General features: G+C 37.4%; 3 protein-coding genes and 1 non-coding gene across 6 annotated transcripts; 2 read left to right on the top strand and 2 right to left on the bottom strand.

The window, feature by feature from the left end:
* Positions 1-3: 3 nt before the first annotated feature.
* Positions 4-15,045, bottom strand: LOC128018670 (innate immunity activator protein). 2 transcript variants are annotated; one of them, XM_052604343.1, is made up of 10 exons: positions 14,673-15,045; positions 5,255-5,368; positions 4,806-4,939; positions 3,692-3,814; positions 3,253-3,484; positions 3,079-3,132; positions 2,737-2,962; positions 1,835-1,990; positions 882-1,578; positions 4-778 (listed from the first exon to the last, which is right to left on the bottom strand). In XM_052604343.1, the coding sequence occupies exons 2-10, from the start codon at positions 5,307-5,309 to the stop codon at positions 686-688; spliced, it is 1,770 nt and encodes a 589-aa protein (XP_052460303.1). In that variant the 5' UTR covers positions 5,310-5,368; positions 14,673-15,045; the 3' UTR covers positions 4-685. The 2 variants fall into 2 exon arrangements, with proteins under 2 accessions (XP_052460303.1, XP_052460302.1); XM_052604342.1 differs by lacking the exon at positions 14,673-15,045 and adding an exon at positions 9,713-10,704.
* LOC128018674 (protein FAM107B) lies at positions 10,837-13,070 on the bottom strand. The gene is made up of 5 exons (XM_052604346.1): positions 12,670-13,070; positions 11,921-11,948; positions 11,609-11,753; positions 11,293-11,437; positions 10,837-11,098 (listed from the first exon to the last, which is right to left on the bottom strand). The coding sequence occupies exons 1-5, from the start codon at positions 12,715-12,717 to the stop codon at positions 11,000-11,002; spliced, it is 465 nt and encodes a 154-aa protein (XP_052460306.1). The 5' UTR covers positions 12,718-13,070; the 3' UTR covers positions 10,837-10,999.
* On the top strand, positions 13,152-13,534 carry LOC128019221 (small Cajal body-specific RNA 2). The gene has a single exon (XR_008185117.1). It is a non-coding gene; the product is annotated as a small Cajal body-specific RNA 2 (non-coding RNA).
* On the top strand, positions 13,161-26,262 carry LOC128018669 (endosome/lysosome-associated apoptosis and autophagy regulator 1). 2 transcript variants are annotated; one of them, XM_052604341.1, is made up of 22 exons: positions 13,161-13,549; positions 17,900-18,020; positions 18,163-18,343; positions 18,606-18,753; positions 19,006-19,086; positions 19,179-19,284; positions 19,398-19,547; positions 20,245-20,333; positions 20,432-20,609; positions 21,061-21,189; positions 21,296-21,386; positions 21,538-21,643; positions 21,910-22,044; positions 22,167-22,430; positions 23,416-23,589; positions 23,711-23,861; positions 23,946-24,039; positions 24,186-24,287; positions 24,513-24,639; positions 24,747-24,925; positions 25,179-25,344; positions 25,494-26,262. In XM_052604341.1, the coding sequence occupies exons 3-22, from the start codon at positions 18,195-18,197 to the stop codon at positions 25,560-25,562; spliced, it is 2,688 nt and encodes an 895-aa protein (XP_052460301.1). In that variant the 5' UTR covers positions 13,161-13,549; positions 17,900-18,020; positions 18,163-18,194; the 3' UTR covers positions 25,563-26,262. The 2 variants fall into 2 exon arrangements, with proteins under 2 accessions (XP_052460301.1, XP_052460300.1); XM_052604340.1 differs by lacking the exon at positions 13,161-13,549 and adding an exon at positions 15,069-15,746.

Below are 26,262 nucleotides of genomic sequence, written 5' to 3'. Positions count from 1 at the left end.
GGATCTATGATATTGTTTATTAAAGTGTATTATAAATAATATTAAATATATTTCACAATTAGTGCATAAACAGGAAATTAAAAATCAGCATTTGTTATTAAAACCCACAGATGGATTATTCATACAATGCATATTACAGTAGCAGAGCAACACTTCTCGAAACATTTCACTAATTAAAAAATATTTTAGGAAAGGGGTCATATTAATTCACAAATAAAAAATAAGATATAAAAAATATTATATTAATTCATAATGTGTTAAATTAAATTAAATCATGGGGAATCTAAGAAATTACATAATACTTTAATTATGAAGAATTGTGTACCAGACACAAATATATACTAAATGATGTCATTCACTTGTGGGTGTTCATATGCAAAAGGTGGGCCACACTCTCCTGACAACAATAAAATCACTATTATATTATACATTCATCATAAATATCTGGCATGATGCCTTACAAGGAAGTCTTAGACTTAAAATTGTATCACAAATCTAGGAATATATTGAATTGAGGCATATACTTCACTGGCTCAGCTCCAACTTGGTCAAAAAGTCTTGGTGAGAATTAACATCATCAGACTACATAAGTGAGTCCATTGGCTCAATAAATAAAAATAAAGATGGTATACAATTAGAGTTCACTAATTCTTGGTTTAGTTTCCTCTAGGTTTCTTCTACATGGTTACACCTGACTCACAATCTCAGAGTCTTCCTCTTCATACCACTGCAGCGGCGTTCCATCGGAAGCCCTTTGTAGGATCACTTTCTGAGAAACCTGGATAAAAACAAGTATGTTTATCATTTAGGACAGATTTAATTTATGGCACTCATTTTACGAAATTGGTAATGATATACGCACATATTGTCTACATCTTTACCTGTTTATGAAAGGGGATATGGTAATAGGGTGGTGGCTCTGGGCGCTTGATTCTAATCGATCCTTGCCGTTCAAGTGAGCGGGGTTTGGATATGGCTATATTGTTTTTCTGGTGCCAGGTTTTAAGCTCCCCTGATATCACTTCTCGAGGAAGCACACGGCCAGGGTGGTTGGGATACTCTCTTAGCGACATCGTGCGGGCCACCTTTGTGTACGGTGGGGGAGGCTTGAGCATTCGTTTGGGTGAAGTAGCCTGAACTTGTTGGGGTTTATCAGTATGTACAGGATCAGATTGTGAATTTGGTCCAAGTTGCAGCCTCCCTATGTTCACCTGAAGTGGTGTCCCATTGCTAGTTTTCACTTGATTGGGTCTGGGCACAAGGTGAGGTGGGTTGTTGTTGTTGTTTTTCAGTGTACTGTGGGTGTTGAGCTGGCCCAGTCCTTTATTTGGAGCGGTGCGGTGGTAGCCGTATGGAGGCGGACAGGGTTTGGGTGCCTCGGTGGTCGTCTCTCGGCTGGAGGAACTGCTATATGAAGAAATGGAAAGCTCAGAGCTGCTGTCTTCAGAGCTGCACTGATATAAACGCTGAACTGAGTAAGCCAGTGCAAAATCGGTCACTCGTCGACGCGGCAACTTGGTCCGGCCCCGTCCCAGGTCTAAGCTGGCCTTGGTCAATTCTGGTTTGCTTCTGGGAAGCCTATTTGAGAGGAGATGATAAGTAAGGTTAAAAATTTGGCAGATATTTGGCAGATAGAATAGAAATACAAATGTCATTTAAAAATAGTTAAATGCAATTTATTTTACTAAACAATATTGTGTGCAATGTATTTTAAGTCCTCAAATCTATGGGCTTATCTTACTTTAGTTTTAATATCAACATGAACCATGTATTTGACAAACAGTGAACAATCCTGAAGGGCCAGTGCTGCCTTGTGTATATTAATTACTGGTACCTGAAGGACTGTGAGAACTGTCGGCGCAGTGGCAGCTCAGGGGTGGAGGGGGCGCTGTTCGGTTGATTGTTTCGAACTGGCAGACTCTTAAATGCAAACTGGGGCGCTGGAGGAAGTTCTGCCATTCTTGTGTCTGCTGGTGAGCTTGTTGGACTGCTGCTGAAACAAAAAAAAGAAATCACTATGAAGAGTATAAACTCATAAATGCATCTAAAATAGACTCACTTTGTTCTAAAGTGTCGAACCTCAAACCAGCTAATCGGATCATTAGTGTGACAAAAGATATTTAAACAGAAGAATCAAACCTGATCTGTTCAGTAATGGTTGTGTACAAGATATCTGCCAAAACACACACCTGAGAGTTTTATACAGCGAGGATGCATTCATTTCAACAAAAGTGTCAGTAAATATAAAAATATTGAAAATCTTACAGAAGATTTCTATTTCAGATCAATTTTGTGTTTTTTTGCTCTCTATTCATCAACTAATCTTTAAAAACATCTAAAGTGGCACAACTGTTTTCAATATGGTTTCTGTACCAAATCAGCATATTGGTGTGATTTATTATGAATCACTGAAGACTGGAGTAGTGGCTTCTGAAGATTCAGCTTTACCAACACAAGACAAAATTAAATTTTAAAATACTAAAAAGAAACAGATCTTTTAAACTGTAATGATATTTCACAATATTACTGTTGTACTGTAAGCTAAATAAACACAGCCTTGATGAGCACAAAACACTTCTTTCAAAAACATTTTTTTTAATCTTACCAACCCCAAAGTTTTGAACATTAAGGCATATGTAATATAACAAATGCTTGCTCAAGTACATTTAAAACAGCTCTGACAACACAGAGTAAAGTTTTGCTTATATTGCAATTAAACATCTATCATCACAATACCTTGAGCGGCTGCTGCAGGCAGAGTGAGAAGGTTTTTGTTTCAGGTAGGGCTGGTCCAAGCTGGATTCCTTCCATGGAGAGTTCTGGATTGGAGAGGCATCATAGTCCAGACTGGAACTGGAGCTCGACTGCTTCGGGCCTTTATTGGGCAAGAGAGTCAGACACTGGAACCCACTGTCTGTGGAAGACCCCAGAACGGCCGCAGAAAAGGGAGCAGAGTCTGAGTCTGTATATAAAAGATAATTTTTGACATTAGCAAAAAATATTACATTTCCCATACAGTGGGCTGCAAACGTTTGTTCGAGTTTATTTTAACATCAAAATAAAAAGTCGTTCACTTACCATCATCCAATGCAACAGCGTCTGACAGCGAGCTGTCATCAGACACACAAATATCTGGAAAGGACCAACAAATACAATTGTTATTTGTTCATTCACAACATATCATTTTAATAATACAATCTATCAATTTTGTAATGCATGAAATTGAATTTATATGAGAATCAAGTGGCTGACCTCTCTGTCTGGAAGGATAGCAGGTCTGTGGAGAGAGACAGCCGTGGTTGATGCGCTGTTTCAGTATCGCATCCTGCAGTTCCTTCAGCTTCTTCTCTTCATGTTTACACTGCTGCAGTCGGCTTTTCCTCACCGGTTTGCTGATGTGCTCCTCGAGGGAGAGCTTTCGGACTGCCTCATAAATCTGCCGCTGCAGAGCAAGATCAGCCTCGAGCGCGTGCAGCTCAGACTCCTGGAGACAAATATTTTAGGGGATAACCGCAGGGTTACAAACTGAAAATGCTGAAATATGGATTCAACAAAAAAAATATTTTTCCATGTAAGTGGAACATATAATAGCACCAAGAATAACATTTATAACTAGCCAGGTAGGCTCAAATAACAGTCAGTTGCATTAAAGCTATTAAAATAATGTCTGTGTATAAACTGTGGCCTATACCTCGCCATCTTGTGAAATAAAACCCTCATCCAGTTTGAAAGCAGTTCCGATGCGTCGGCGGACCTGAGGAGGCTTCTCGTCGGGCAGGAGAGGGTAATCGGAGGGCAGCTTTCCAGTCAGCTCCTGTCGAAACAAAGAGCATTAAAGAAAAACAAGGGCAAAGAAAACAAACTTTATGTGCGTTAGTCAATACAAAACTACAAAATCTTTGACTGAGCAGATGCTCGTCTTTATAATGTCAACGTGTCCAGAAAGGGGTTTCTTTGGTGTAATGATTAGGCCCTTAAATCTTCTCTCTGCTTGGCCAATAGTGAATGACAGACATGTGGGCTAACTTGCAAAGAAGCATCTGTTTCTTGGCCATTGGCTTTAGTGCTTCTATTGAAGGGCTGTATTCAGACGAAGAAAAAGCTCAGCTTAATAAGAGCAGTCTGAATTACGCTTATGGGCCAGCTGACTTTCCTACTGAAAGGTTCCTTTTAAAACTATAACACATTATTAAATAAATTATGCCATCACAGGAATAACTTACATTTTAAAATATATCAAAATAGAAAACTTATTTTAAATTGCAACAATATTTTACAATCTTACTGTTTTACTGTATATTCGATCAAACAGAGAATCTTCTTACTAACCCCAAGCTTTTAAACGGTAGTGTAATTGTTTAGCCTGTTAGAAGTCATTATGCTTCATTAGTCAATTAGGCCAAGGTTAAACTTCTCTGAACCAAGAAACCCTTTTATAGTCCCGGAGTGTTGGCAGACCCTTGGTTAATTTTATCTTTTCAAATGAAAATCAAGAGTTATCTTGAAGCTTGTTTTTTTTTTGGTTCATGGCTTAAATATCTTTATGAAATTTCTGTGGAGAAAATTAATGGAAAATAATATATTGGCTGCCAGTTTTTCAAGCAGACTTTGGTCACAATTCAAGATTTTTCCACAGACCCTCTCTGGTATTTGTGATGTTTTTTTTTTTACATGTAAATATAAGCCCAATGCTTAACATTATATATATATATATATATATATATATATATATATATATATATATATATATATATATATATATATATATATATAAAAACATAGAATAAACATTTTTTGTCACTCACAGCCTCTCTAATGCAGAGTTTCTTTAGCTCCAGGACACAAAGCTCTAGTCTGTCCTCAAGGCCCTTCTGCTTCAGCCTCATGGCACGTGTGTGAGTGCTCAGGTCCTTTACTGGAGACGTGGGACTGTCTGGGCCTGGATAACACAGCAGGTTTCATTACACAACAGCACACACATATAGCCTGCTAGCAGTTGACCTGCCCTGACACACTGAACTGTAGCACTGAAATCAGAGTTTGAGTGAGTATTTCTTTATATTATTAACACACAAAAAAATGCTATTAAATAAAATAAAGCTGGTAAACTAATGTTCATTAAACATTATACAGAAATGTGTTTTGGGGGGGGGGACTACAGCACCAAATCTTTACAAGTTGATATGCATTCTGCTCTCTTCTTAATATTATTTGTTTATCATGAACATAAATAAAACAAAATAAAAGCACTCACCAGAGTTCAAAATGATCCCGCTATCAGAGTCACTGATCTCCTCCTTACAATCCATGTTTATTTGAGTTATTCAGCCGTTTTCGACAATATCCGAGTTCAGTCTGCAGATGTGACCTGTTGATGGGGAAGAGAAAAGACTGAAATCCGTTGTTTGATTTCAAGCGCTCTCCATTTACTAATGCTCTCCAGTCCAGCAACCACTTAGTAAATATGCCTTCCAAATAGTGGCTTGTGGTTGTGCGATTATGTAAAACCGAACCTCCAGAGGAGAACCCTCAGCGTCTCCTCCACATCTGACAAAGCAACTGGTCTTTTGCCACATCCACCCCTATTTCAGTCTGGGCACACATGAACCCCCCTTCCCCTGACCCCCTTCAAAAGTTTGAATGCCTCAAAACACAATAGCCGCACGCCCGGAGTTGACCACACTTATGTGGGGGTCTTATTCCTCCTATATAGCACCATAGCAACCTGGATCACTATGACCAAGCAGGCGTGTGTGTGAATTGTGATGAAGTGTGTTAGGGGGTAAACTAGAAGTCAACAGATGGCAGAAGGGACTCTCCCCTCCCAAAGACTGCACCTGTTCTCTAAAAGAGCCCCTCTCTTTCTTTCAGTGCCCACTCGCCGAAGCTTTCAAGTGGAACAATGTGTCCATGCTGATTGAGCCGCAGGCGGGAGATGCTGATAACCATGTCAGGGCTTCTCTTATTACCATGAAGAAAACTTACAGGCAGAGTTTTTCTAAAAGATTGTTAGGAATAACATTTAGGGCTTTCGAACTGTGACGTCTCAGATTTCGCAGGCCTCAGGATGGAGCAAGTAAGATGAGAAGATACTGCTCTGACATTTACATAAAGTCTTGTTCTGTTATTGTAAAGGGACATGTTAATGTACTTGGCAGAGTTTGAATGGCACATCTGATCCTCTTACAAATGTAAAAATGAATTAATCATGCAGGAAACTTGTATCTAATTGAATGGAAGTTTACCCCAAAAAATGCGAGCAAATAAATCATGGCAGAACTTTCATTTACTTCCTAACTTTTTTCCTTTATGGACTTATTTCATCCACACAGTGAAAGGCAATGGGGTTCAAAACAACATTGGATTGTACTGATTTTCAGTATATGGAAAACAAATAATACTGAGACATCAAAATTGTGTCCAACAGAAGGAAGTTTGGACCAATATGAGTAAATGATGCCCAGATTTTCATCTTCTTAAGATTCAGGAGGATTGCAAAGGATCCTTTCATATCCAGTAACAAGATTTGAGTAAAATATTAGCTCAATTTATGGCATCATCTGCAACACAGTCATTTTTAAAAAGTTAATTTAATTTCTGAGCAAGAAAAGTTATATTATATCAACCATTATCAGACCGAGACCTGGTTTATAAAGATGTGCTTGCAAAGATCCTAAATGTGAACATACAACAATTTTCAAAATCTTGAATGATCTCTAAAAGAATGGACATTTTCCCTAAATGTATCCCTCTTTAAAAACAGTAATATATATATTTAGGATATTTAAGATAGAATTTATTATATAGATTTTGAATTTAGGATCAAATCCCGATTGTATGTGTGTTTTAAATAGGGCCCATGATTCCTTGTTATATCTAATGAGCTATGGTGTCATTCACGCAAAAATTACAAAAACAGACATTGTATTTATATAAATGCTATTTTGGAGGGAATCTAGTTGCCCACCCATATCACTAGGGACAACATCTCTGCTAATGAGTCAGTGTGGATCCTTATCATCTCTCTTCCTGAGTTCTGAGGAAGAAAATTTAACAAGATGTGATTGTGGAGCTTCTAAAGCTCCATCCTCATTCAGTTCTGTAACTCATGTGGATGGATGCAGCTCAGCACAAAAGGAACCAGCCTGCTCCATCAGACACTCCAACGACTGAAAGAGTACAAGCAAAGTTCTGTGTCAACAAGACACCGGGCATCCAGTTTACTGAGACCATAGTATATGCTGCTACAACAAGACTAAGTTGGTAAGAGAGGGCAAAAGAAAGGCTGATGAAGCTATGGCAGGAATTAGGTCACTGTGACAAACTGATCATTATTACACAAAAGGCAACTCTTAATATTAGTTCACCCCACAATTCTGCCATCAAAACCCATATGACTTTCTGCCATGGAGCACAAAGAATTGTTAAAAACTGTGCTGCTGCACTTTCCATGCAATTAAAATTTAATTATTAAAATATGGAAGAATGAATTTTGGTATTTTATTCCCTCCCACAAAGAAATTGTGACTTCAGAAGACTTTTTAATGGATGGAACTTGTGAAGACAAATTATAAAAATTGTATTTCCACTGTGGTAACTGTTGTATCTGATTATAATGCAATCATGCTACGTCAATACAGAACATGGGTCGAAGTTTATGATAGAGCTATGGTACTTTTGCATAATTTTTAAAGCTTCAGTCCCCGTACATTGTAGACCAAGACTGTTAACTCATATGACTATGAATGGGAGAAACTGCGATGCACAATAAAGCTGATACAAATCCTGCCTACTAAATAAAAGAACCAACTGACACATTTCTAGTTGTTCCCACAGTTTTTCAGAAATTTCTGAATAAATTTTGAGTACATACACAATAATTGGTGAATTTTTTTGCCCAAAATTTAGTTGGACAGTTCATGTTTGATTTGAAATGAAATGTTATTTAAAGGGGTCATTTGATGCTTTTTTTAAAGATCATTATTTTGTGTATTTGGTGTAACAGAATATGTTGACATGCTTTAATTTAAAAAAAACACATTATTTTTCAAATACTGTACATTATTGTAGGTCATCTATGCCCTATGCCCCGCCTCTCTCAAACATGTCATTTTCTACAAATCCCTCCTTATCGGATTCCTTGCCTTAAATTGGCTTTCCTTGAAAGGAACTTGTGTAAGTGTGAAAAAGATCAATCAGCACAATCTTCAAAACTTCTCCTTTTGTGTTCCACAGAAGAAAGGAAATCATAAAGGGATGAGTAAATTATGACATTGAAACTTTTGAATGACCAATTTCTTCAAACCCACAAACTTCCACCCTAAAAACACATTAGGCATGTCTTGATGACAAAGCACATTAAGCTCAGAAGAGCAGACAGGACGTGTACTTCTCGACAGCGATCTCAGCAGTAGCAGAATAACAACAGATCCACCCATCCTCTCACGCAGTCAAGCGTAAAGATGAGACATCAGCGAATAAGACCATTTTCAGTAGTTTGCAATTCTCATGTCATCTCCGCCAGATTTCCCAACACCCTTTCCCATGAGCTTATGATCTATTGGAATGCCTACTCGGCCAATTTCATTACCACTGCGGCCAGGTCTGGAATTCCCAGAGAGGGCCAGAGCTTGGAAAGTCTGACAGGAGACTTGAACACAACCCAGAATGTATGCGAAGCCTGTTATTATAGAGATGCTGAATTGTGTGGACGCAAATGATATGGGAGTGACAGAATTTAGTGTGTGACTTATTTCCACAGCTAGTGTAAAGCCGAAAACCAGTCAAATTTTAATGAAGCCATGCAAAACATTGCAGAGAGTGATAGAGAGTGATAGAGATAGAAGAGACTTGAAAGGCAGTGATTCCGCTTCACTCCTTTCATTATGCCACTCAGTGAAGAAAAAACAATGAATCAAAATGCATGACACACACACACACACAAAAAAAAGCATCTCAAAAGAAAAAAAAAAAACACATTTAGCTAAAGAAAGTTTCTCTGCCATTTGTAAACATGGACTCATTCTCCTTTATGAATGGACATCCACTTCTATTTGTATTCCAGTAGAAAGTCCATTAAGATATACGATGGATCTCTGGGAAAAAAAAAGGATCAACCATGTGTAGGCCTTGCAATGGTTGTAACTGTAAGCAAAATGGTACTTTTAATTAACTTTTTATCCAGACTTTTGATCTGGATCTACAACAACACTCCCAAGCACTAAGAAACATGTCTTTTGATTGCATGTAGTTTGTGAGGACAAATGATAAGAAATCACTTGTGTTTCTATTGCAGTACTTGCTCAATCTAATCAATCATAATGCAATCAATCAACATCAAAACCAACTTGGGCCCATAAAAATATCATGCAATTCAGATTTGATTTTAGAAGTGATAGTCTTTAATAATTTGCATGATATGAAAGGGTTGGATGACCTAACTAAGCATCACTTGTCCATGCAATAAAATTATCAGCTTTTGTGTATTTTGTGAATGCAGGTTTAGATCCCAAAAACATAAATGCACTCAAAAGAATATTTAAGAACATAAGCACAGAGCTTAATCAAAGAATTAGCGCATGCCTTTATGATTAGCTAAACTATGGTGCAAAGCGTTAACATAAAATATCATTTCCACATATGAAAAACATCTGTGCCACAAAAAGATAATGCATACATGTAATATTCATTAAAATATTTATCTCCATAATACCTTTCTTTGCAGTATCCAACCCAATACACGCCCTCCGTTCACTCCATTCCCGCAGAAGCGCGTGTGCCTGCGGACTCCACAGTGCGGCTGGATGTGGAGTCTTTTCTCAAACCAGCAAAAAGCCACTGGACTGTACCAACCTTTTTAACGCAGTGGGAGCGTGCTATATATCTGAAATATTCTACAGTTTGGATTTATAAAGTAATTTACGTATTAAAATAAATAGACGCCTACTTCATATTTTAAAGATTTGTTCTTTCAATTTCGCTTGTAAAATAGTTTAAAGATACAAAACAGGGCGATACCACTGCAACTATCCCCTATCGTGAATGTTTGTCTAGATTCTTCGTAAGCGTGCGTGATCTTTTGAAGGCAGCGCACGCTTCTTTTGGGATAGGCGTGTCTAACAGCCAGCGGGAGAAAACCGAGACAATAAGAGTTAAACAAGAGGACAGCTGGCGAATAGTGCTTTGGACTGTTTGAATAGTGTCTGAAATGGCGCGCTGCCAATTTTTTTATTTCATTTTTTTTGCGTGGCGACAAGCACGATACTGTTCAAAAGTAACGTTAATTTGCCGAAAGTGTTTTTGACGCAAGTGTCGTCAGCATGTAAAGATATACACGTTTTGAGACCACAGCATGGCTCGAGTTTCTTCGTACAAACGTTTCTTTGTCGATTTACTTACCATTCGCCTCCTGTTGTTACGTTCCTCATACAGGCGGGCTACGGCAGATGGTCAGGCTTTCTTTCCTCGTGCCTCTCCCTGAATTTAAAGATCAGCTAATTAAACAGTGGCATTTCCATGTGAAAGGAAGAGTCCGTGGAGATTGCTCTCCGCACTGGCGAGGTGCAGAAAAAGCCACCTGTAAATGCAAAAGGCAACGAGACACCGAATCGATTTGGGAATTCTATTGTATTGGTTCTGCTGCTGAAATATGACAGGAGATTGTCATTTGGTAGGATGTAACTGACTTTACCCATTAAGTCTTGACAGTTTGGTCACCTGCGGGACAAACTTTGTATTGCATGTAATCGGATATTATGCAAGTCAAAAGTATTCATATACCCCATTACGGTTTGATTACGGAACAGGGTGAAGGAAAAAAAAAAGAAGCAACCGTAATATTATACAAGACATGAATAGCTTTACTTGGACTCAAATTTACAGTACATTTAAATACAGTGCTTCACTACATTACAGCTGTATGCCAGTTTATTTCAACACTTTTTATATGAAAACAGTGAAAATTAAGGCACATTTCTGATCCACAGACCCTTCCGTTATTTTATTCGGTCAACTGTATGCGACGCAGATTCTCTTTCACTCGTACAAATTCTGGAACGTTTTTCTCATCCTCTATACGGCTCTGTTCCTCAATCTCATACTGTGGAGAAAGTCAAAATGGTGAACTTTACACAGAGAGAGAATAAAAAAAAAAATATATATATATCTCTCCATCTCAGTCCATTCAACAAAATGCACTGACAGTTCATTGAAGACAATCAAAATGTACTGCCCTACATCTGGCAAAATGGTCTTCAGTAATGAGGAACATTAAGTGGACCGAATGGTCAGTACCTCCTGCAGTTTCTGCTGTCTCTTACGGAGCTCTTGTTCCAGGTCAGAGGGAGGTCGGAGGGCAAGTTCCTGCTCTCTGTGCAGGTCAAGCCTCCTTTGCTGTAACACACGCTGCAATTCTGGTTTCTCCTCCAACAACAGGCCTCTGAGGAAAAAAAAAAAGTTTGTATGCATAAATGCAGGCAAGTAGGTTTGAGGTCATATACACACACCCACACATATACATATATAAAAGGGTTTACTTTTTTTATTGTAAAGTACTGGGTTATGTTGGCATACTCAATTTGCAAATTAAACATTAGGTGTTACCCTTCACCTCTTGTGGCAGAGCAAAAGTTCTTTGTGGAGATTCTGGTAACTGGGACTCTCACTGGGTGAGCCATTCAGTTTCCTGAGCTGAATGAACTCGTCTCCACTGTCTGTGCTTTGCTGGGACTCAGGAGGATGACACACAATATTATCTGAACATACAAAGAGGGGAAACATAATTATTTGAATGGCAGCAAACATTCAGTTAGGATTTAAAATTTGAGATGAAAATTGTAAGATAAATAAAGTTAGGTCTACATGTTTATAAGAGATTATATGATGTACATGCAGTGTCAAAACTCAGGGCACAGTCATATACCTTTTCCATTATGTCTGAATCCTGGGTGCTGGAGGAGTAAAAAAAAAAAAAAAAAAAAAAAAAAGTAAAAATTATTAATCCATTGATAAAGAGAAAAAAAAATATCAGCCTTATGACGGAGTTAATTGACATTTAGCATGCAACTAATATGGAGTAACTGTGCCAGCGAGTCCAGGATCAAATCACATGCTCTGCCTCCTAATGCGTTATGGCTCGATTTACAAACACAGAAGAATGAAGCAAACAAGGCCATTTATAGTTCAACACTGGGGCTTCTTCACTTAGTTTTGACTTCGTGACCTCTGAAACCATAAGACTACAGCCAATAGGACAAAAGGCAAGACGTTCAAAATTGGATTTTGTTACCATTAATAATATATAAAGTTTGTATACAGACTTGCCAAGTTACTTGTATTATTAGTTATATTAAATAAACCATTATATCTGTAAATAACTACTGAATTTAATTTTGTATATTAAATATATCGAACAAGAGACACTTTAGCGTCATACTACCGTGTATTTGAGGAACCTAGACGAGTCCACGCAATATAGGCCTACCTATATTAAACAATTATATACTAACAAACACCTTTCAGTGTCGTTCCTCATAAAAGGAACGATGGAAAAGTAACTAGATTTTTGTATCTTTATCTTTGAAAGAGAGTGAAATACCAAACAAACAACCATTCAGTTAGGATTCAGCAAATAAACTCTTGAATACACTTTTTTATTTAAAGAACACTCACCTCCACGCACACAGTTGATTGCTTTTGTGTTGTGTTCAGGTCCAGCATTGTGGGACTATTGTCGAGACTGTTGCCAACGGTTAGCGTTTGCCCTGTTTATGTTCAGTGATGCTTGTTGCGGACATTACATTCAAGCTCATTACATCATTCTAGATTACTCTGAATTTATACGAGGCACGTAGGACGCCAGATTAACTAATTACCGCAGACACTTGCTAAGAAAATGCCTGTTACAATGTGTTTTTTTTAACCAACAGGTTATTGTTCTATCAATTTTACATCTCGTCTAAATTATGTATTTTTTGTCTCTACGTCTTAAATGTAATTAATTTATTAAAATATGAATAAGTAATTTATAAGAACTATAATTAAAAATGAGACTATTAAAAATTGCGCGTACCGTAACCAACCACAAGAGGGCAGTGTGATTTTTAGGGTTGTTTAAACGTTACCCATGATTCCAAAGTGCTACTTATTGACGTCAACCAGGACGTGAGGTCATTGAGTGAATGTCTTCTCGTGTGTGTGGAGTAAGTGCGAGTGTGAGAGTGGTTGTTTGTGCGCGTGAATCTTTATGTTTTGTGAGTGTGAGTGAATGAATTAGATAATTTGTAAAAATCTACACCGTGATCTTATTTGATCTGGTCCGAGTTGTTGCCCTGCTCGGATACAGAGATGATAATAACCGACTCGTGAGCTTCTGTAGCGATGATCGTGAGGCTTTTTCACTAAACTCGGGGCACCCACAGTTGAAACTGTGGTAAGAAATGATGAGTCGATCAGATATACTAGAACAGACAGTGTGCTGGATCTCGGTCCAGTAAACCCTGCTTGTTCACTGAGTATAACGGCGATCCTGATCTAACCATAACTTCTAACAGTGAGTGTCTCCTTGAAGTCAGTGAGCATCACGACAAACGTGTTGTATTCTGTTAAAGAATCCACACGGGCATATCTACGTTTCTTTTATTTTCCTTTTTTTCAAGTCCTTGTACATGATGTTGCTGATACCCATTGTTTAAGAACTGACGGAATATGGGTTCTCATCTTCACTTTATATCCCATTTGCACTGCGTCACGTTGAGTAAAAGCCGCCATCATGCTTACGAGAGTAACCTCGGTTTGTAGAGGCTGTATGATGAGACTCTGAGAGTTAAAAAAAAAGAAGGGAAAAAAAAACGCACACACCCTGGTTAAATTCTGTAGCATTTTTGATGATTATTTTATGGGCTGAGTATTAAATATCACCTATGGACCCTTTAATACTGTATATAGACGCCTTCTGGGTGTCGAGCCACACTCTCATGCCTTTGGTTTCCGTTTCACTCACTGAATCTTCTGATTCTTTGTTTTTCAGTGTCCTGTGTGGAAAAATCAAAATGGCTGCAAGTTTCAGCCTGACTGAGGCTTCAAACGAAACAACTCTCCATGTTTGTATATATATATATATATATATATATATATATATATATATATATATATATATATATGCCGCCTGAATTTTTCATGTAAAATTATCTTTTTTTTTTATCAGGTTCATAGTCCTATATTTATGTTCAGTTATTTCAATTTATTTTTCATTAAAGTCAAATTACTAAACCTAAAGAGCCTGATAAAAATCCTAACCAATTTTACAATAACATTTTCAGACTACACTTAAAGGCTTTTGCATCTGAACACTATATACGTGTACGTACACATACATATCTATCTATATAATAGCGGTCTTACCCATTTTCCAATGCAATAGTTTCCTTCTGCGTCACAGTTTTATTTTTGTCCTGAAATAATCCTAGATGATGATCGTATGTCGATTTTAGATGAATGTCCAGACTGTCCTTTGGTACCTTGTAACATTTTAGCAGTGTCAGTACATTTTAAAAACAGAGCTTTGAATCATAATATGTTTCCGTTTTGAATTTATTTTAGGTTTCCTGTGGTAATTTTTAAGTAGTAGCCTATTCAGTAAATTCAAATCCTCCTCCGAGGTCATCTCAACTCACTGTGGTATCGTAATGAAAGACTTGTCGACGCGAGCTGGCCTGTGTTGTCGTGTTGTGCAGTCTCCCCCAGGGTTCGTCATTTTGTGCGAGATGGGTCGGCTTGTCGTATGGTAGTTTCTGATCAATCAAGGTAAAAAGTAAGAAATATGTAACGTGTATAAAAATGTGGGCAATGATCAAGAAGCATACAAATCTGTAACTAAATAGAAACGGCTGATCAGTTCTAAAGTTTTAAATTCATAGTTTGAAATTACCTGAGCTTCCTCACTCCTTCTGAGTGTATAATCGTTCTCATATCGCGGGAATGGGAAAGGATCTCGTTCTTGAGGCATATTCCCACAATATATCCATACGAGTCTTGTGGAATGTAACAGATCGATGGTTTGAGATCTTTTCTTGCAACTTTGTTGTCCCTCCTACCGTTGCCTAGAGACCAACTGCGAGCGTCAGGTCTGGTGTATCACACAGCGCCATACAGACAAACTCAATTAGGTTTAAACCCACTGATCTATAATAGAGAAACATATAGATCAGTGTTTAAACCCTTATCATTACGTTGCTGTTAACCAGGTTTTATTTTATTTTTTACAACAACAAAACTGTTGAGTTTCCCCGTACTTTGCTCATAAGCATTAAAATGAGTTTCCCAAATGTAGACTACATTAGACCTAATATCATTACTTTAATGTTTGTTACTCCGCCATGTTCTTAATGTTTGTGTGTGTTTGTCTTTATTTTATTTATTTATTTATTATTATTATTTTTTTTTTGGAGTCTTAACGAATATTCATGTCTTGACATGTGGCAATAAGACAAGTTTGCAGTAGGAACTCCATCCCAAAGAGACTGACCAATAGGAGAGCTGAGCGCATTACACGCTTAACGTGTGCAAACAGTGTCTGGATAAAAGTGCAGCAATATTAACAGCACGTCTGTTACTGTCACACGCATTGCCTGCAGGGAACATATCTTTTGGAAACAGAAATGTTTTTAAACCATGTGCTTTTCACTGTTGCCATTTTTTTGCTTCACTTTCTTTTAACTAAGGCAACGGAATTACCCAGCTGCAAAGAGGTAGGTTGCAGCTTTACTGTGCATTGTATATCATGTACCGCGACAGTTTTAAAATAATGCATTTTAATGTGATTTGCCCGATTCATTGTGTGCTGTTTATTTCCGACAGCTGTTAGTACCAGGAGTGCTGGCTGAACCCACATTAACAGAATAGCATATTTGTGATTTAATGTTGCTGCTGAGGGTATATTGACCATTATAAACACCCAACATTATTGTGCAGGACTGGAGGATTAGGCCAGAACATTCAAGAAAATATATATATTGTGTTATGTCCATAAATCGTAGAAAACTCTCCTCACTTGAAATTACACGAGATTACATGCTGAGGTCATATTGTACAAACATCATCACTGGATCATCAGCCTGTGTATCACATGATGCCACTTTACAAATAAGACCATACAAAATTTGAAACCGTCCAGTAAAGAATGAAAGAAGAAGTCTGAGTGAGAGCTCAATTCAGTTAGTAAAGCAAACAAGGGATGTGGGCTTGATTTTCTTCTTAGTTAATAAAAAGCTCACATACATCAGCATTCATTGTCTTGTTTCCTTTCTTTTCAAGATATATGCTGATTTTGATTAAAATATATGTTTTAGCTCTCTGTCCTCTTTTCCCTCAAGTAAATTAATTGTTTGAATAAGAGTGAGCATAATCATGGAAATGGGGGACACACTCACGTCCAGATAAGCTTGTCTGTTTGCCCTAGAGAGCTTGTGAAAGGGGCATCTGCTGTTATGATCATTTAACAAAAGGCTGCATTGCTGTTGGGTGTACCTGAACTGATATACCTGTCTTTAATTCTTTGACGCAAAAGCTATATATATATATATATATATATATATATGTGTGTGTGTGTGTGTGTGTATAATATTATATTATTGCAAATATAACTGAAAATAGACAAAGTGAAAAATTGACCTTGAGGGGGGAATAAACAACCCATGTTTTCTGTGGAAGAGATTCATCTGTTAATCTGACCCCTAAGAGACACCATAGAAACAAATGTCAATCTGTGCTGTTGCCTTGGTTTCATCATTTATATGGATGTAGGGATTATGATGTTGACTGCTTGCTCAGAACAACTCTTTCTTTCTTACTGAACGTAACTCTCACAGCACTAACACAAAGCACTTATAAGAAGCACGACCACTCGTCCTGGTGAGGTCTTAACTATTAATCTTTCCTTCCACATGGGTCATTCTGTTTTGCTCTGTGGAAGTGAAGTTTCTGCTGGTACCTCAGGTGTTATTCAGTCAGGGTTATTTAGGTTCTTGTTTCTTGCCAGTGGCCTGTTCTTTGGGGTAGCTTTCAACATATACAAACCACCTTGAGTTTAAATAACTGTTTCATTTAAACCATACTTTTAAGTATTTAAGTATTTTATTACTGGTTGTTATGTCCTTGGTTAAATTAGGATGAACAGGATGTTTGGAGATGTTAATATGTTAATATATACTCAAGATTAAATTTTATTGGGCTCTCCTACTTTGCATGGTGTGTAAATAATACCTGCTAAAGACTGTTCATTTAGACAAGGCGACACACTTCCTTGAAGTTGATCTCCAGTGGGTGGATCTGCCCACTGTGCAAATATTGATCTGACACAGTATTTTAAAAGGAGATGTAATCCAGAGGAGCATTATAAACAAGATGTTGACTAGATTTTAGTATTATGTCTGTAAAGCACAAAGTGACAAGTTGTGTATCTCAGCTCTCAACTGCAGTGAAAATTACTTTACACTTAAAGACAGACTTAGGACCACTGCAGTTTTAATATCTCTGTGACATAGTATTGTAATGAAAGGATTTTTTCTTAGCGGATGCTTTATGATAATATAAATTACATAATATGAAATAATTCCATCTCAAGTCAACATTTATTTTCCATATATTTATTTATTTATTTGGCAATTAAGTAACCACCAATCAATGAATCAAAATCAAAGAATCAGATTTTTTCCCCCAAAAATAATTGGATGACTTAATGTTATGAGGTTGATGTGGTTGATATCTCAAATTATGCCAACAAATGTATTACTCTGCACAAAACTAAATTTTACAGTGTTCCTAGTATTGTCTTATTTTCCAAATGAATGAGCCTGAAAGACATTTCAATGCAGTTGTTGTTGTATGTTTCATTATTTTGCAGTCTGATTACCATTTTGAGTACACAGACTGTGATGTTTTGGGCTCTCGATGGAGAGTGGCGATACCCAACAAGCCTGAGACCTGCACTGGTTTACCTGATCCAGTCAAAGGCACCCATTGCAGTAAGTATCTGCAACAAACACACTACCACTACCAGACACAAAAAATAATAGACTGGTCTCTAGCATGCTATGGCACCAGGTGAAGGTTTTCAAATCTAGAAAGATACTTTAATCTTTGTTGTGTTTTTTTTCCTTTTGTCAGCGTTTAGCTGTAATGATGGCGAATTTCTGGACATGAGGACTCAAGAGTGTCAGAAGTGCGTCGCAGGGACCTATTCTCTTGGGACGGGTGTTGCTTTTGACGAGTGGGACACTTTGCCCACTGGCTTTATAAGCCATGGCATTACTATTAACTTTGGATACACTCACACAAATTGCTCCAAGTGAGTGAATCGTATATATACAGTATATGAAAAATTTGAGCTCCTGTATTCAAGATATGCAAATTGGTGTTAGTGCTTAAAATTCAGGATCAAGTGGATGGTTGAGCCATTCAACATTCACTTAACTGTAATTGAATGCACTGAACGTTTACGTAAAAGTGCTTGACGAGTCAGGACCTTGAATTATCTGGAATTAAAATGAAACTGAAGTATAGACATTTGTGGAAATTTGCTTTAATGGGGACCCATTGCATGTGCTCAGCTCAACATGGATCCCGAAAGGTGATTATATTGCCTCTAACACAGATGAGTGCACTTCAACCCTTTCCTATGCTGTGAGTCTAAAGAAGCCTGGATCTGTGTCCTTCCAGTACTTCTATCCTGACAACCGCATGTTTTTTGAGTTTTATGTAAGTACTGGGGCTTCGCCAGTTACATTTTTCCAAAATATATACCTATACAGAGTTTAAAAAATATATGGTTGATTAAACTGCATTTGTATAAAGTGCATTTTCATATTTAATATATAAATAACATTTAATAGGCAATATAAAAATAATAAATTGAGTTTTATTACCACCACAGATGTGTTTCTTGTGGTATAGTCCATTGATAATGTTAGACACTGCGTGATATGGGTTATGATATTCATGTGCTAATAGGTTCAGAATGACCAGTGTCAGTCTACAGAATCTCAACGTCGTTGGATGAAAATATCAGAAAGTGACTGGGATTATCATTATGTAAGTATCTGTGTGTGTGTGTGAGAGAGTGTGTGTTGAGCAAATATAGAAGCCTCAGGCCTCAAAACGTTTTCTTCCTGCTATTTAACCAGGTACAGCTGAGTAGTGGTAACAATGTCTTGTACTGGAGAACAACAGGTTTCTCTCTGGCTTCCAACACTGCCAAACCAGTTCTACTGAAGAACATTGCCATCTCAGGTATTTATCCATCACAATTATTTGTGCACTACCTTAAAAAGGATGGCATGGGTTACTTTTAAAATGCATGAAAAAAAAAGTACTTAAGGATTAACACTTGACCTTATTTTCAGGTGTCTCGTATACATCTGAATGCTTTCACTGTAAGCCTGGTACCTATAGTGATAAACCAGGGGCTGCCCGCTGTATCCCATGCTCTGCTAATTCGTACTCTAATAAGGGAGCCACTGCGTGCCAACCTTGTGAAGCAGACAAATATTCAGGTGTGTGTCTCAGCATTTTTAAAGAAATGTTAATGTTAATTCAAGCCAGTCATCGGCTGCTATTGTCATAATTTCACATTCATTACTGCTTATAGTTATTATTCTCCCTCTGTTCTTAGAAATGTATGTGAATGTTTACAGGATTTTTTTTGTGTAAGTGAAATATTAGAATATTTTTGTAGGTGCATAAATCGTCCTGAAGTGTCAATAAATAAATAAACGTCTGTATGTATGTGTGTGTATATATAGATATCAAAAGATATTGAATTGTTGATATAATAATTGAATGATTTTATGGTTAAACTAACAAATATCTGTCATATACATATATCATGTAGAAACGTTAATTTTCTGTAAAGCTGCTTTGCAACGATTTACATCGTGAAAAACGCTATACAAATAAACTTGAATTGAATTGAATATACTATAAAATGTTTCACAATGCATTTACGCGTAGCTATTTTTAATGACTGGGTGGTCACCCAACACATTCCTTGTAAAGGGCTTTGAACGTTAAATCTGCATAGATGTGATCAAGCATTTAAATGGACGCACGTGAAAGTAAATGTTCATGTAAATGACCTGAACGCCCCAGTGGAATTTGCCTACTGTGTTTTATCACTTTATCTAAATGAGTGTGTGTGTGTTTTTCCTAATGCCACGGGCGTTTTCCTCTCTCCTGTGTGTGTTACTCCAGGAATTGGATCTGGAAGCTGTCTACAGCGACTGCCCTGCACAACAACGGATTACTTCTATACTCACACACCATGTGACTCCAGTGGTCAGGTACCACAAAAAAATCCAACACATCTAGAGAGAATTTGTATTTATTTATTTATTTTGATTTTATTTAACAACTGTTTTATCTTTCTGTCTTTCTTTAGACGCAACTGATGTATAAGTGGATCGAGCCAAAAATCTGCAGTGAGTCTGTGGAGGGGGCAGTGCAGCTTCCGGTCTCAGGGGAGATGATGGCCTGCCCTCCATGCAATCCAGGATTCTTCTCCAGCAACACCTCCACCTGTGAACCCTGCCCACATGGCTTCTATTCCAATGGGACAGGTAGAGAGACAAAGCGAACAAACAACAATTAAAAGATTTCACCGTGACAGCATATGCATGCATCTCTGCATTTAAACCATCCGAAGTGCACACACACAGAGCAGTGAACACACAAACACACACTGTGAACACACACCCGGAGCAGTGGGCAGCCATTTATGCTGGGGCGCCCGGGGAGCAGTTGGGGGTTCAGTGCCTTGCTCAAGGGCACCTAAGTCGTGGTATTGAAGGTGGAGAGAGAACTGAACATGCACTCCCCCCACCTACAATTCCTGCCGGCCCGAGATTCAAACTCACAACCTTTCGATTGGGAGTCCGACTATCTAACCATTAGGCCACGACTTCCCCTAAATGTATGTTTTAATAACACTAAATGTATGTTTTAGTATATACTTGAAGTGCATCAGTAACAGAACTCACTATTAGAAATGATCATGTTACATGTGTTCAGAATGTTCAGAGTGTCCTGCTGGAACAGAACCAGTCGTGGGTTTTGAATATAAATGGTGGAACAAAATGCCCAGCAATATGAGGAGCTCAGTCTTCAGTTCAGAATACAGCAGCACTGAAAGGATGACAGGTGCCTAAATATCTTATCACTAGCGCTCCACACAATTTTATGTTTATGTTATGTTATGAGTCATTCTGTCATATGCTTATGAGTTATGAGCTTTTTGTTGTAACAGGCTGGGAGGTTGCGGGTGAGTACATCTACACCACACCAAGCAATCAGGACTCTGACTACATGATGCTGACGCTCACAGTACCTGGATACAGGTGAGCACACACACGTTTACAAACAGCAACTGCATGGTATTAATGGTCTCAATACCTCAAATGAAGACCTCATCAACATTAACGCTAATACAAGAGACATAACCATGGGCTAAAAATTTACTCAATAAAATCCCCTTTTTCCTTTTTCCAGCCTGCCTCATTCCCTGAGTGAAGACAATGAGAGAGTTCAGCTTTCCAGAATAACATTTGTGTTTGAAACAAAGTGTACAGCCGATTGTAAACTGTATTTCCTGGCAGTGAGTTCGGCCGTTTTTTAAATCATTGTATACATAGATGACATCTTATTATTATTATCAATAGCGAAAACAACATTTATTTAAAATAGAAATCTTTAGTGTCAATTCTGATCAATTTAATACATAATTTATAAATGAATGAAAGTATATATATTTTTAAATCTTACTTGCCCCACACCTTTAAGTGGTTCAATCATTATAATGGTTTTGCCTAATTTTGCATATTAATGTCTAAGATTTGTTGTTGTTTCCCCATTTCTCCACAGGGGAAAAATGAATGGAGTAATATTGTGGAGAGTTGGTCTGGTACTATGGGGAAGCAATCCTACTCTTATCTTATTAAAAGCAACAACACTGTTAGTTTCACCTGGGCTTTTCAGCGCACTGGGATCTTCAGCATGGTAAGATTAAACCTCAGTCTCTTACTTCTTTCCTGTTTGGTTTTTACTTTTTTACTGTTTACTGAGGTTTAAGACTCCATGGCTAAAGAAGCTGGACATGAGGCTGTGTGTTTGTCTTACAGAAAAATGAATACAGCTCTGACTATGCTAAGATCTACTCTGTTCACCTCACTAATGTGATTGGGGGTGTGGCTTCAGAGTGTCATCAGTGTGCTCTGGCTGCAGTCGACTCTGACTCAGGCTGCGTGCCCTGCCCTCAAGGGCACTACATGCTGAATGGCACTGGAGTGTGTGAAAGCTGTCCCTCAAATACCATCATCAGGCCCGAGCAGCCAATCGGAAAGCAAGCCTGCATACCTTGCGGACCCAATACCTACAGTAATAAAGTGAGCATTCAAACAAAATTCATGAAATTCAAAACTCTTCTCTAGACCATGTGCTCTTTTCCATTCCACAAAGTGTTCTGTGTGAAAGGCCCCTGATCTTTGAGCTCATTGCAGTTTTAAAGCCTTTGTTGATATAGCAAGCTTAGTACCTGTTCTGGCCAGTAGATGGGACTGTTGTCAGTCAACAGGCTTCAGTAAACATTGATTTAAAGAGCTGATGAGGTAACAATAAAACTGTTCAGCAATCTTGAAAACATATGACTAACTCCTAAGCTAAATAAATTGTGCACGGTTTACATTGTGTACATTGTTACCTTGTAACTGTATAGTTTTCAGGAAATTAATCAAAAAAATTGAAAAAATGAATCTTGAATGCATTGGTGTAGTAAAATATACAAACATGCATTTAATATTTTGACTTTTGACTATTTTGACTAAAAATGTATTCGGGTGCTAAGCCCCAATAATAAATAATAATTTATTGGGCAGTTCTGGTAAAGAGAAGTAATATTTTGCATTGCACTGTTTGTATAAAAAGTCAAACTCAGAGATTCCAAAAAACCTTTGGACTTTGTGTTTTAATGATTGTTAAACACCCCTAGCATAATCATATCATTGCAATACATCTTATTCATACACTGTAATTTTTTCTGTTTGCATTAAAATCCTTGTCATATTGAAAAATTTCTTATTGTTCCCTCAATTATACTTACTATGGTTAATAAAGATTCAAAATTATAATTATATTTATCAAATAATATAGCATATATAAATAATTTACAATTATTAAATTGTAAAGAAAATATTAAAATAAAGAATATCCTTATTTTTTAATAATGATTCAATTTATTTATTAGTATATGTTGCTAGTGTGTATTCATATTTTCAGTAACTTTCTTTATAGTGATTTTCACTATTTTTGAACTATTTTATATACAGCTATCTATTCACTTCTGTAACATATGCTTGTCTTCTCTGTTCACAGGGCCGTTCTGCATGCATGAGTGACTGTACATTAGCACTGCATCATAAAGGAGAAATGCTGAATTATGATTTCTCTCCGCTGGCAAATGTCACAGGCTTCCAGGGCATCCCACGCTTCACCAGTAAAGGGCTGCAGTATTTCCAGCATTTCAGTGTGGCGCTGTGTGGGACAGAAGTAAGAGAATAAATAAGAACACATTCAGTTTTTATGAAAGACTAAAGTGTAAAGTATGTAGTGAAGTCTTAGTCGTAGAAACTCAGAATCAAGCATTAAAGTGTGTCTTTCTCCCATTTAGAACAGGGCTCTTGCATCCTGTTTGGAAAATGTGACTGAAAGCAAGAGGGATGTAAAAGGCTACATCTGTCAGTCTACTGTAGTGCCTTCTGAAGTCAGGGGTCAGAGTGTTGTGTCCTCCCAGCCCTTCAGTATTGGAGATAGTTTAATCGGTGAGTGCTACCAATGCTTTGAAATCTCTTTCAAATACATAGTGGGTCCTGTGGATTCATCAAATGGAAAATGTTTATACTCAGGAGTGACTACTGACTTTAAATTTGATGACATCTCATCATTGGATGGCAACTTTCCTGTTGAATCAGAGTTGCCTGATGTCATATTCTACTACAGGTGAGTGTACTTGCTTACAATGATCTGTGTTTAGTTTATTCTAATGCTTTTATTATTTTCACACACTTTTTGTTGACCTCAAATTCAAGTCTGTAGGTGATTTAGTTCAGGCTTATCTGACGGTCTTCCTGTTATGGTGTCAACAGATCTAGAGAAACTACACAAGCATGTAAAAATGGAAGATCTGCCTCCATTAGGCTCCGATGTGATCCCACTGTAACACTGAAGAACCACGTTTCGCTTCCAAGGTAAATATGACAATTGCTTTTCCTGTGGGTAGGTCTGCGCAGTGAATCAACACGAAACCAAAATCTTGATATGGCTTATTGTGATTATCAAATCCTAAAGGCTTTGATTTAATTCAATAAATATATGTGTGTGCTGTGTTTTTCAGCATAGGACTATTACTGTATCTGTAATATCGGTCTTTATTGGTTATTTTCCGCGTGTGTGTGTGTGTGCATTTGGTATAGTAACTGCTCTGAGGGCACCTGTGATGGCTGCTCCTTCCATTTCCTGTGGCGCTCCGAGCATGCCTGTCCTCTCTGCTCTGAGAGGAACATTAAGGAGATAGTGAGCGCTTGTATCCAAGGAATTCAGGTATATGTCAACTCCCAAAAGGACAAACCACGCAGATTCTGAATGAGACTGTTTTCCTAATGCTTTTATTTGACCATTTATTAGCTAAATGTGTTTATGTTTCTCAGAGGACTACTTATGTGTGGCAGCAACCTCTGAGGTGTACAGGTGGGGTGTCACTGCCTCCTCAAAAGATCAGTGCCTGTGTGACACTAGACTTCTGGCTGAAGTTTGGTGTCTCTGTCGGAACTGTTGCCGCAATATTGCTCATTACCATCAGCTGCTACTTCTGGAAAAGGACACGCAAGTGAGAGTTCATTACTGAAAGTGATATTTAAAAATCATGGTAGCTAACTGCACTGTACAACACTGACTTTGTGGATCAAGGAAATTAGACAATGCTCAGTGGTAGAGCATTGTGTTAACAGCACAAAAGGTTTTGGGTTCAATTCCCAGGGAATGCACATACTGGTAAAAAATGCATTGTAAATTGCTTTGGATAAAAGCGATTGCTAAATGCATACATTTTATGTATAAGTGTATTTATGTCGTCTCTTTAGGCTGCAGTATAAGTACTCAAAGCTAATGATGACTGCAGGAGATAAGGAGTGTGAACTTCCAGCTGCAGATAGCTGTGCCATCATGGAAGGAGAAGATGCAGAGGATGACCTCATCTACCTCTCCAAGAAGTCTTTCTTCACTAAGATCAAGTCATTTTCCAGGGAGGTAAGGAGGTCACAAGACAGACTTCAGCTTGGAAGTACTATACACTCTATGGCTGTACTCTTGATGTGATGGACACTTTACATGTTTTTAATGTTCCAATAATATTAGCATTAACAGGCATTTCTTGAAAAAGTTCTGTTATTTTACAGAGAACGTCAGATGGCTTTGATTCTGTTCCCCTAAAATCATCAGCTGCAATGGAGATGGAGATGAACTAGATCTTCTCAGATATGGGGAGAGCCATCAAGAAATGTTTGGCCTGTCAGAAGAGAAGATCAGCACTATATTTTACAATATAACATTGATACTTTTATTCCAAAAGAGAAAAATATTGAAAAATAAGTCTGCCTTATTCAAGTCTCCTCATAAACCTGTTGTTTCAATTGCATCTCCTCTGTATTCAGCAGACCAGAGGCAAGAGTGGCATAAGAAGAAATTATGCTGTGTGTGTGACACACACACACACACACACAAAATACCTATTATTTTGTTTATATTGTTCTACACATTTCATTTAATACCAAACACATATGCTTGTGAAAGATAATGCTGAAAAACTTACAATGCATTTGTTTGACATGCCATTTTGTTATATATATATAAAAAAAAATAAGAAAAAAAATATAATAATTTTATAAATCATTCAAATGTTTTGGTATACTAGCATTAATGTTTTGAAGACCTTTTTTTTGTTTTGTTATTTGTATATTAGGAAATGCCATCTTGTTTGTAATGGGTGTCTTAAATAATATAGCCTACTAGATAAAGCTAATGTGTCTATTGTTTATTAAATATTGAGATTAACTATAATTATACCAAACTACAACAAGAAATAATATCATAACAATAATATAAGGACAAGAATTAAAACACAAATGTATAGCTTCTATTTGCTATTAAAAATAATTGATCTTGCTG

The sequence above is a fragment of the Carassius gibelio genome, chromosome A8, assembly GCF_023724105.1.
Source record: "Carassius gibelio isolate Cgi1373 ecotype wild population from Czech Republic chromosome A8, carGib1.2-hapl.c, whole genome shotgun sequence".
In the NCBI taxonomy this organism is placed as follows: domain Eukaryota; kingdom Metazoa; phylum Chordata; class Actinopteri; order Cypriniformes; family Cyprinidae; genus Carassius; species Carassius gibelio.
This window is presented reverse-complemented; position numbering and strand designations above follow the sequence as displayed.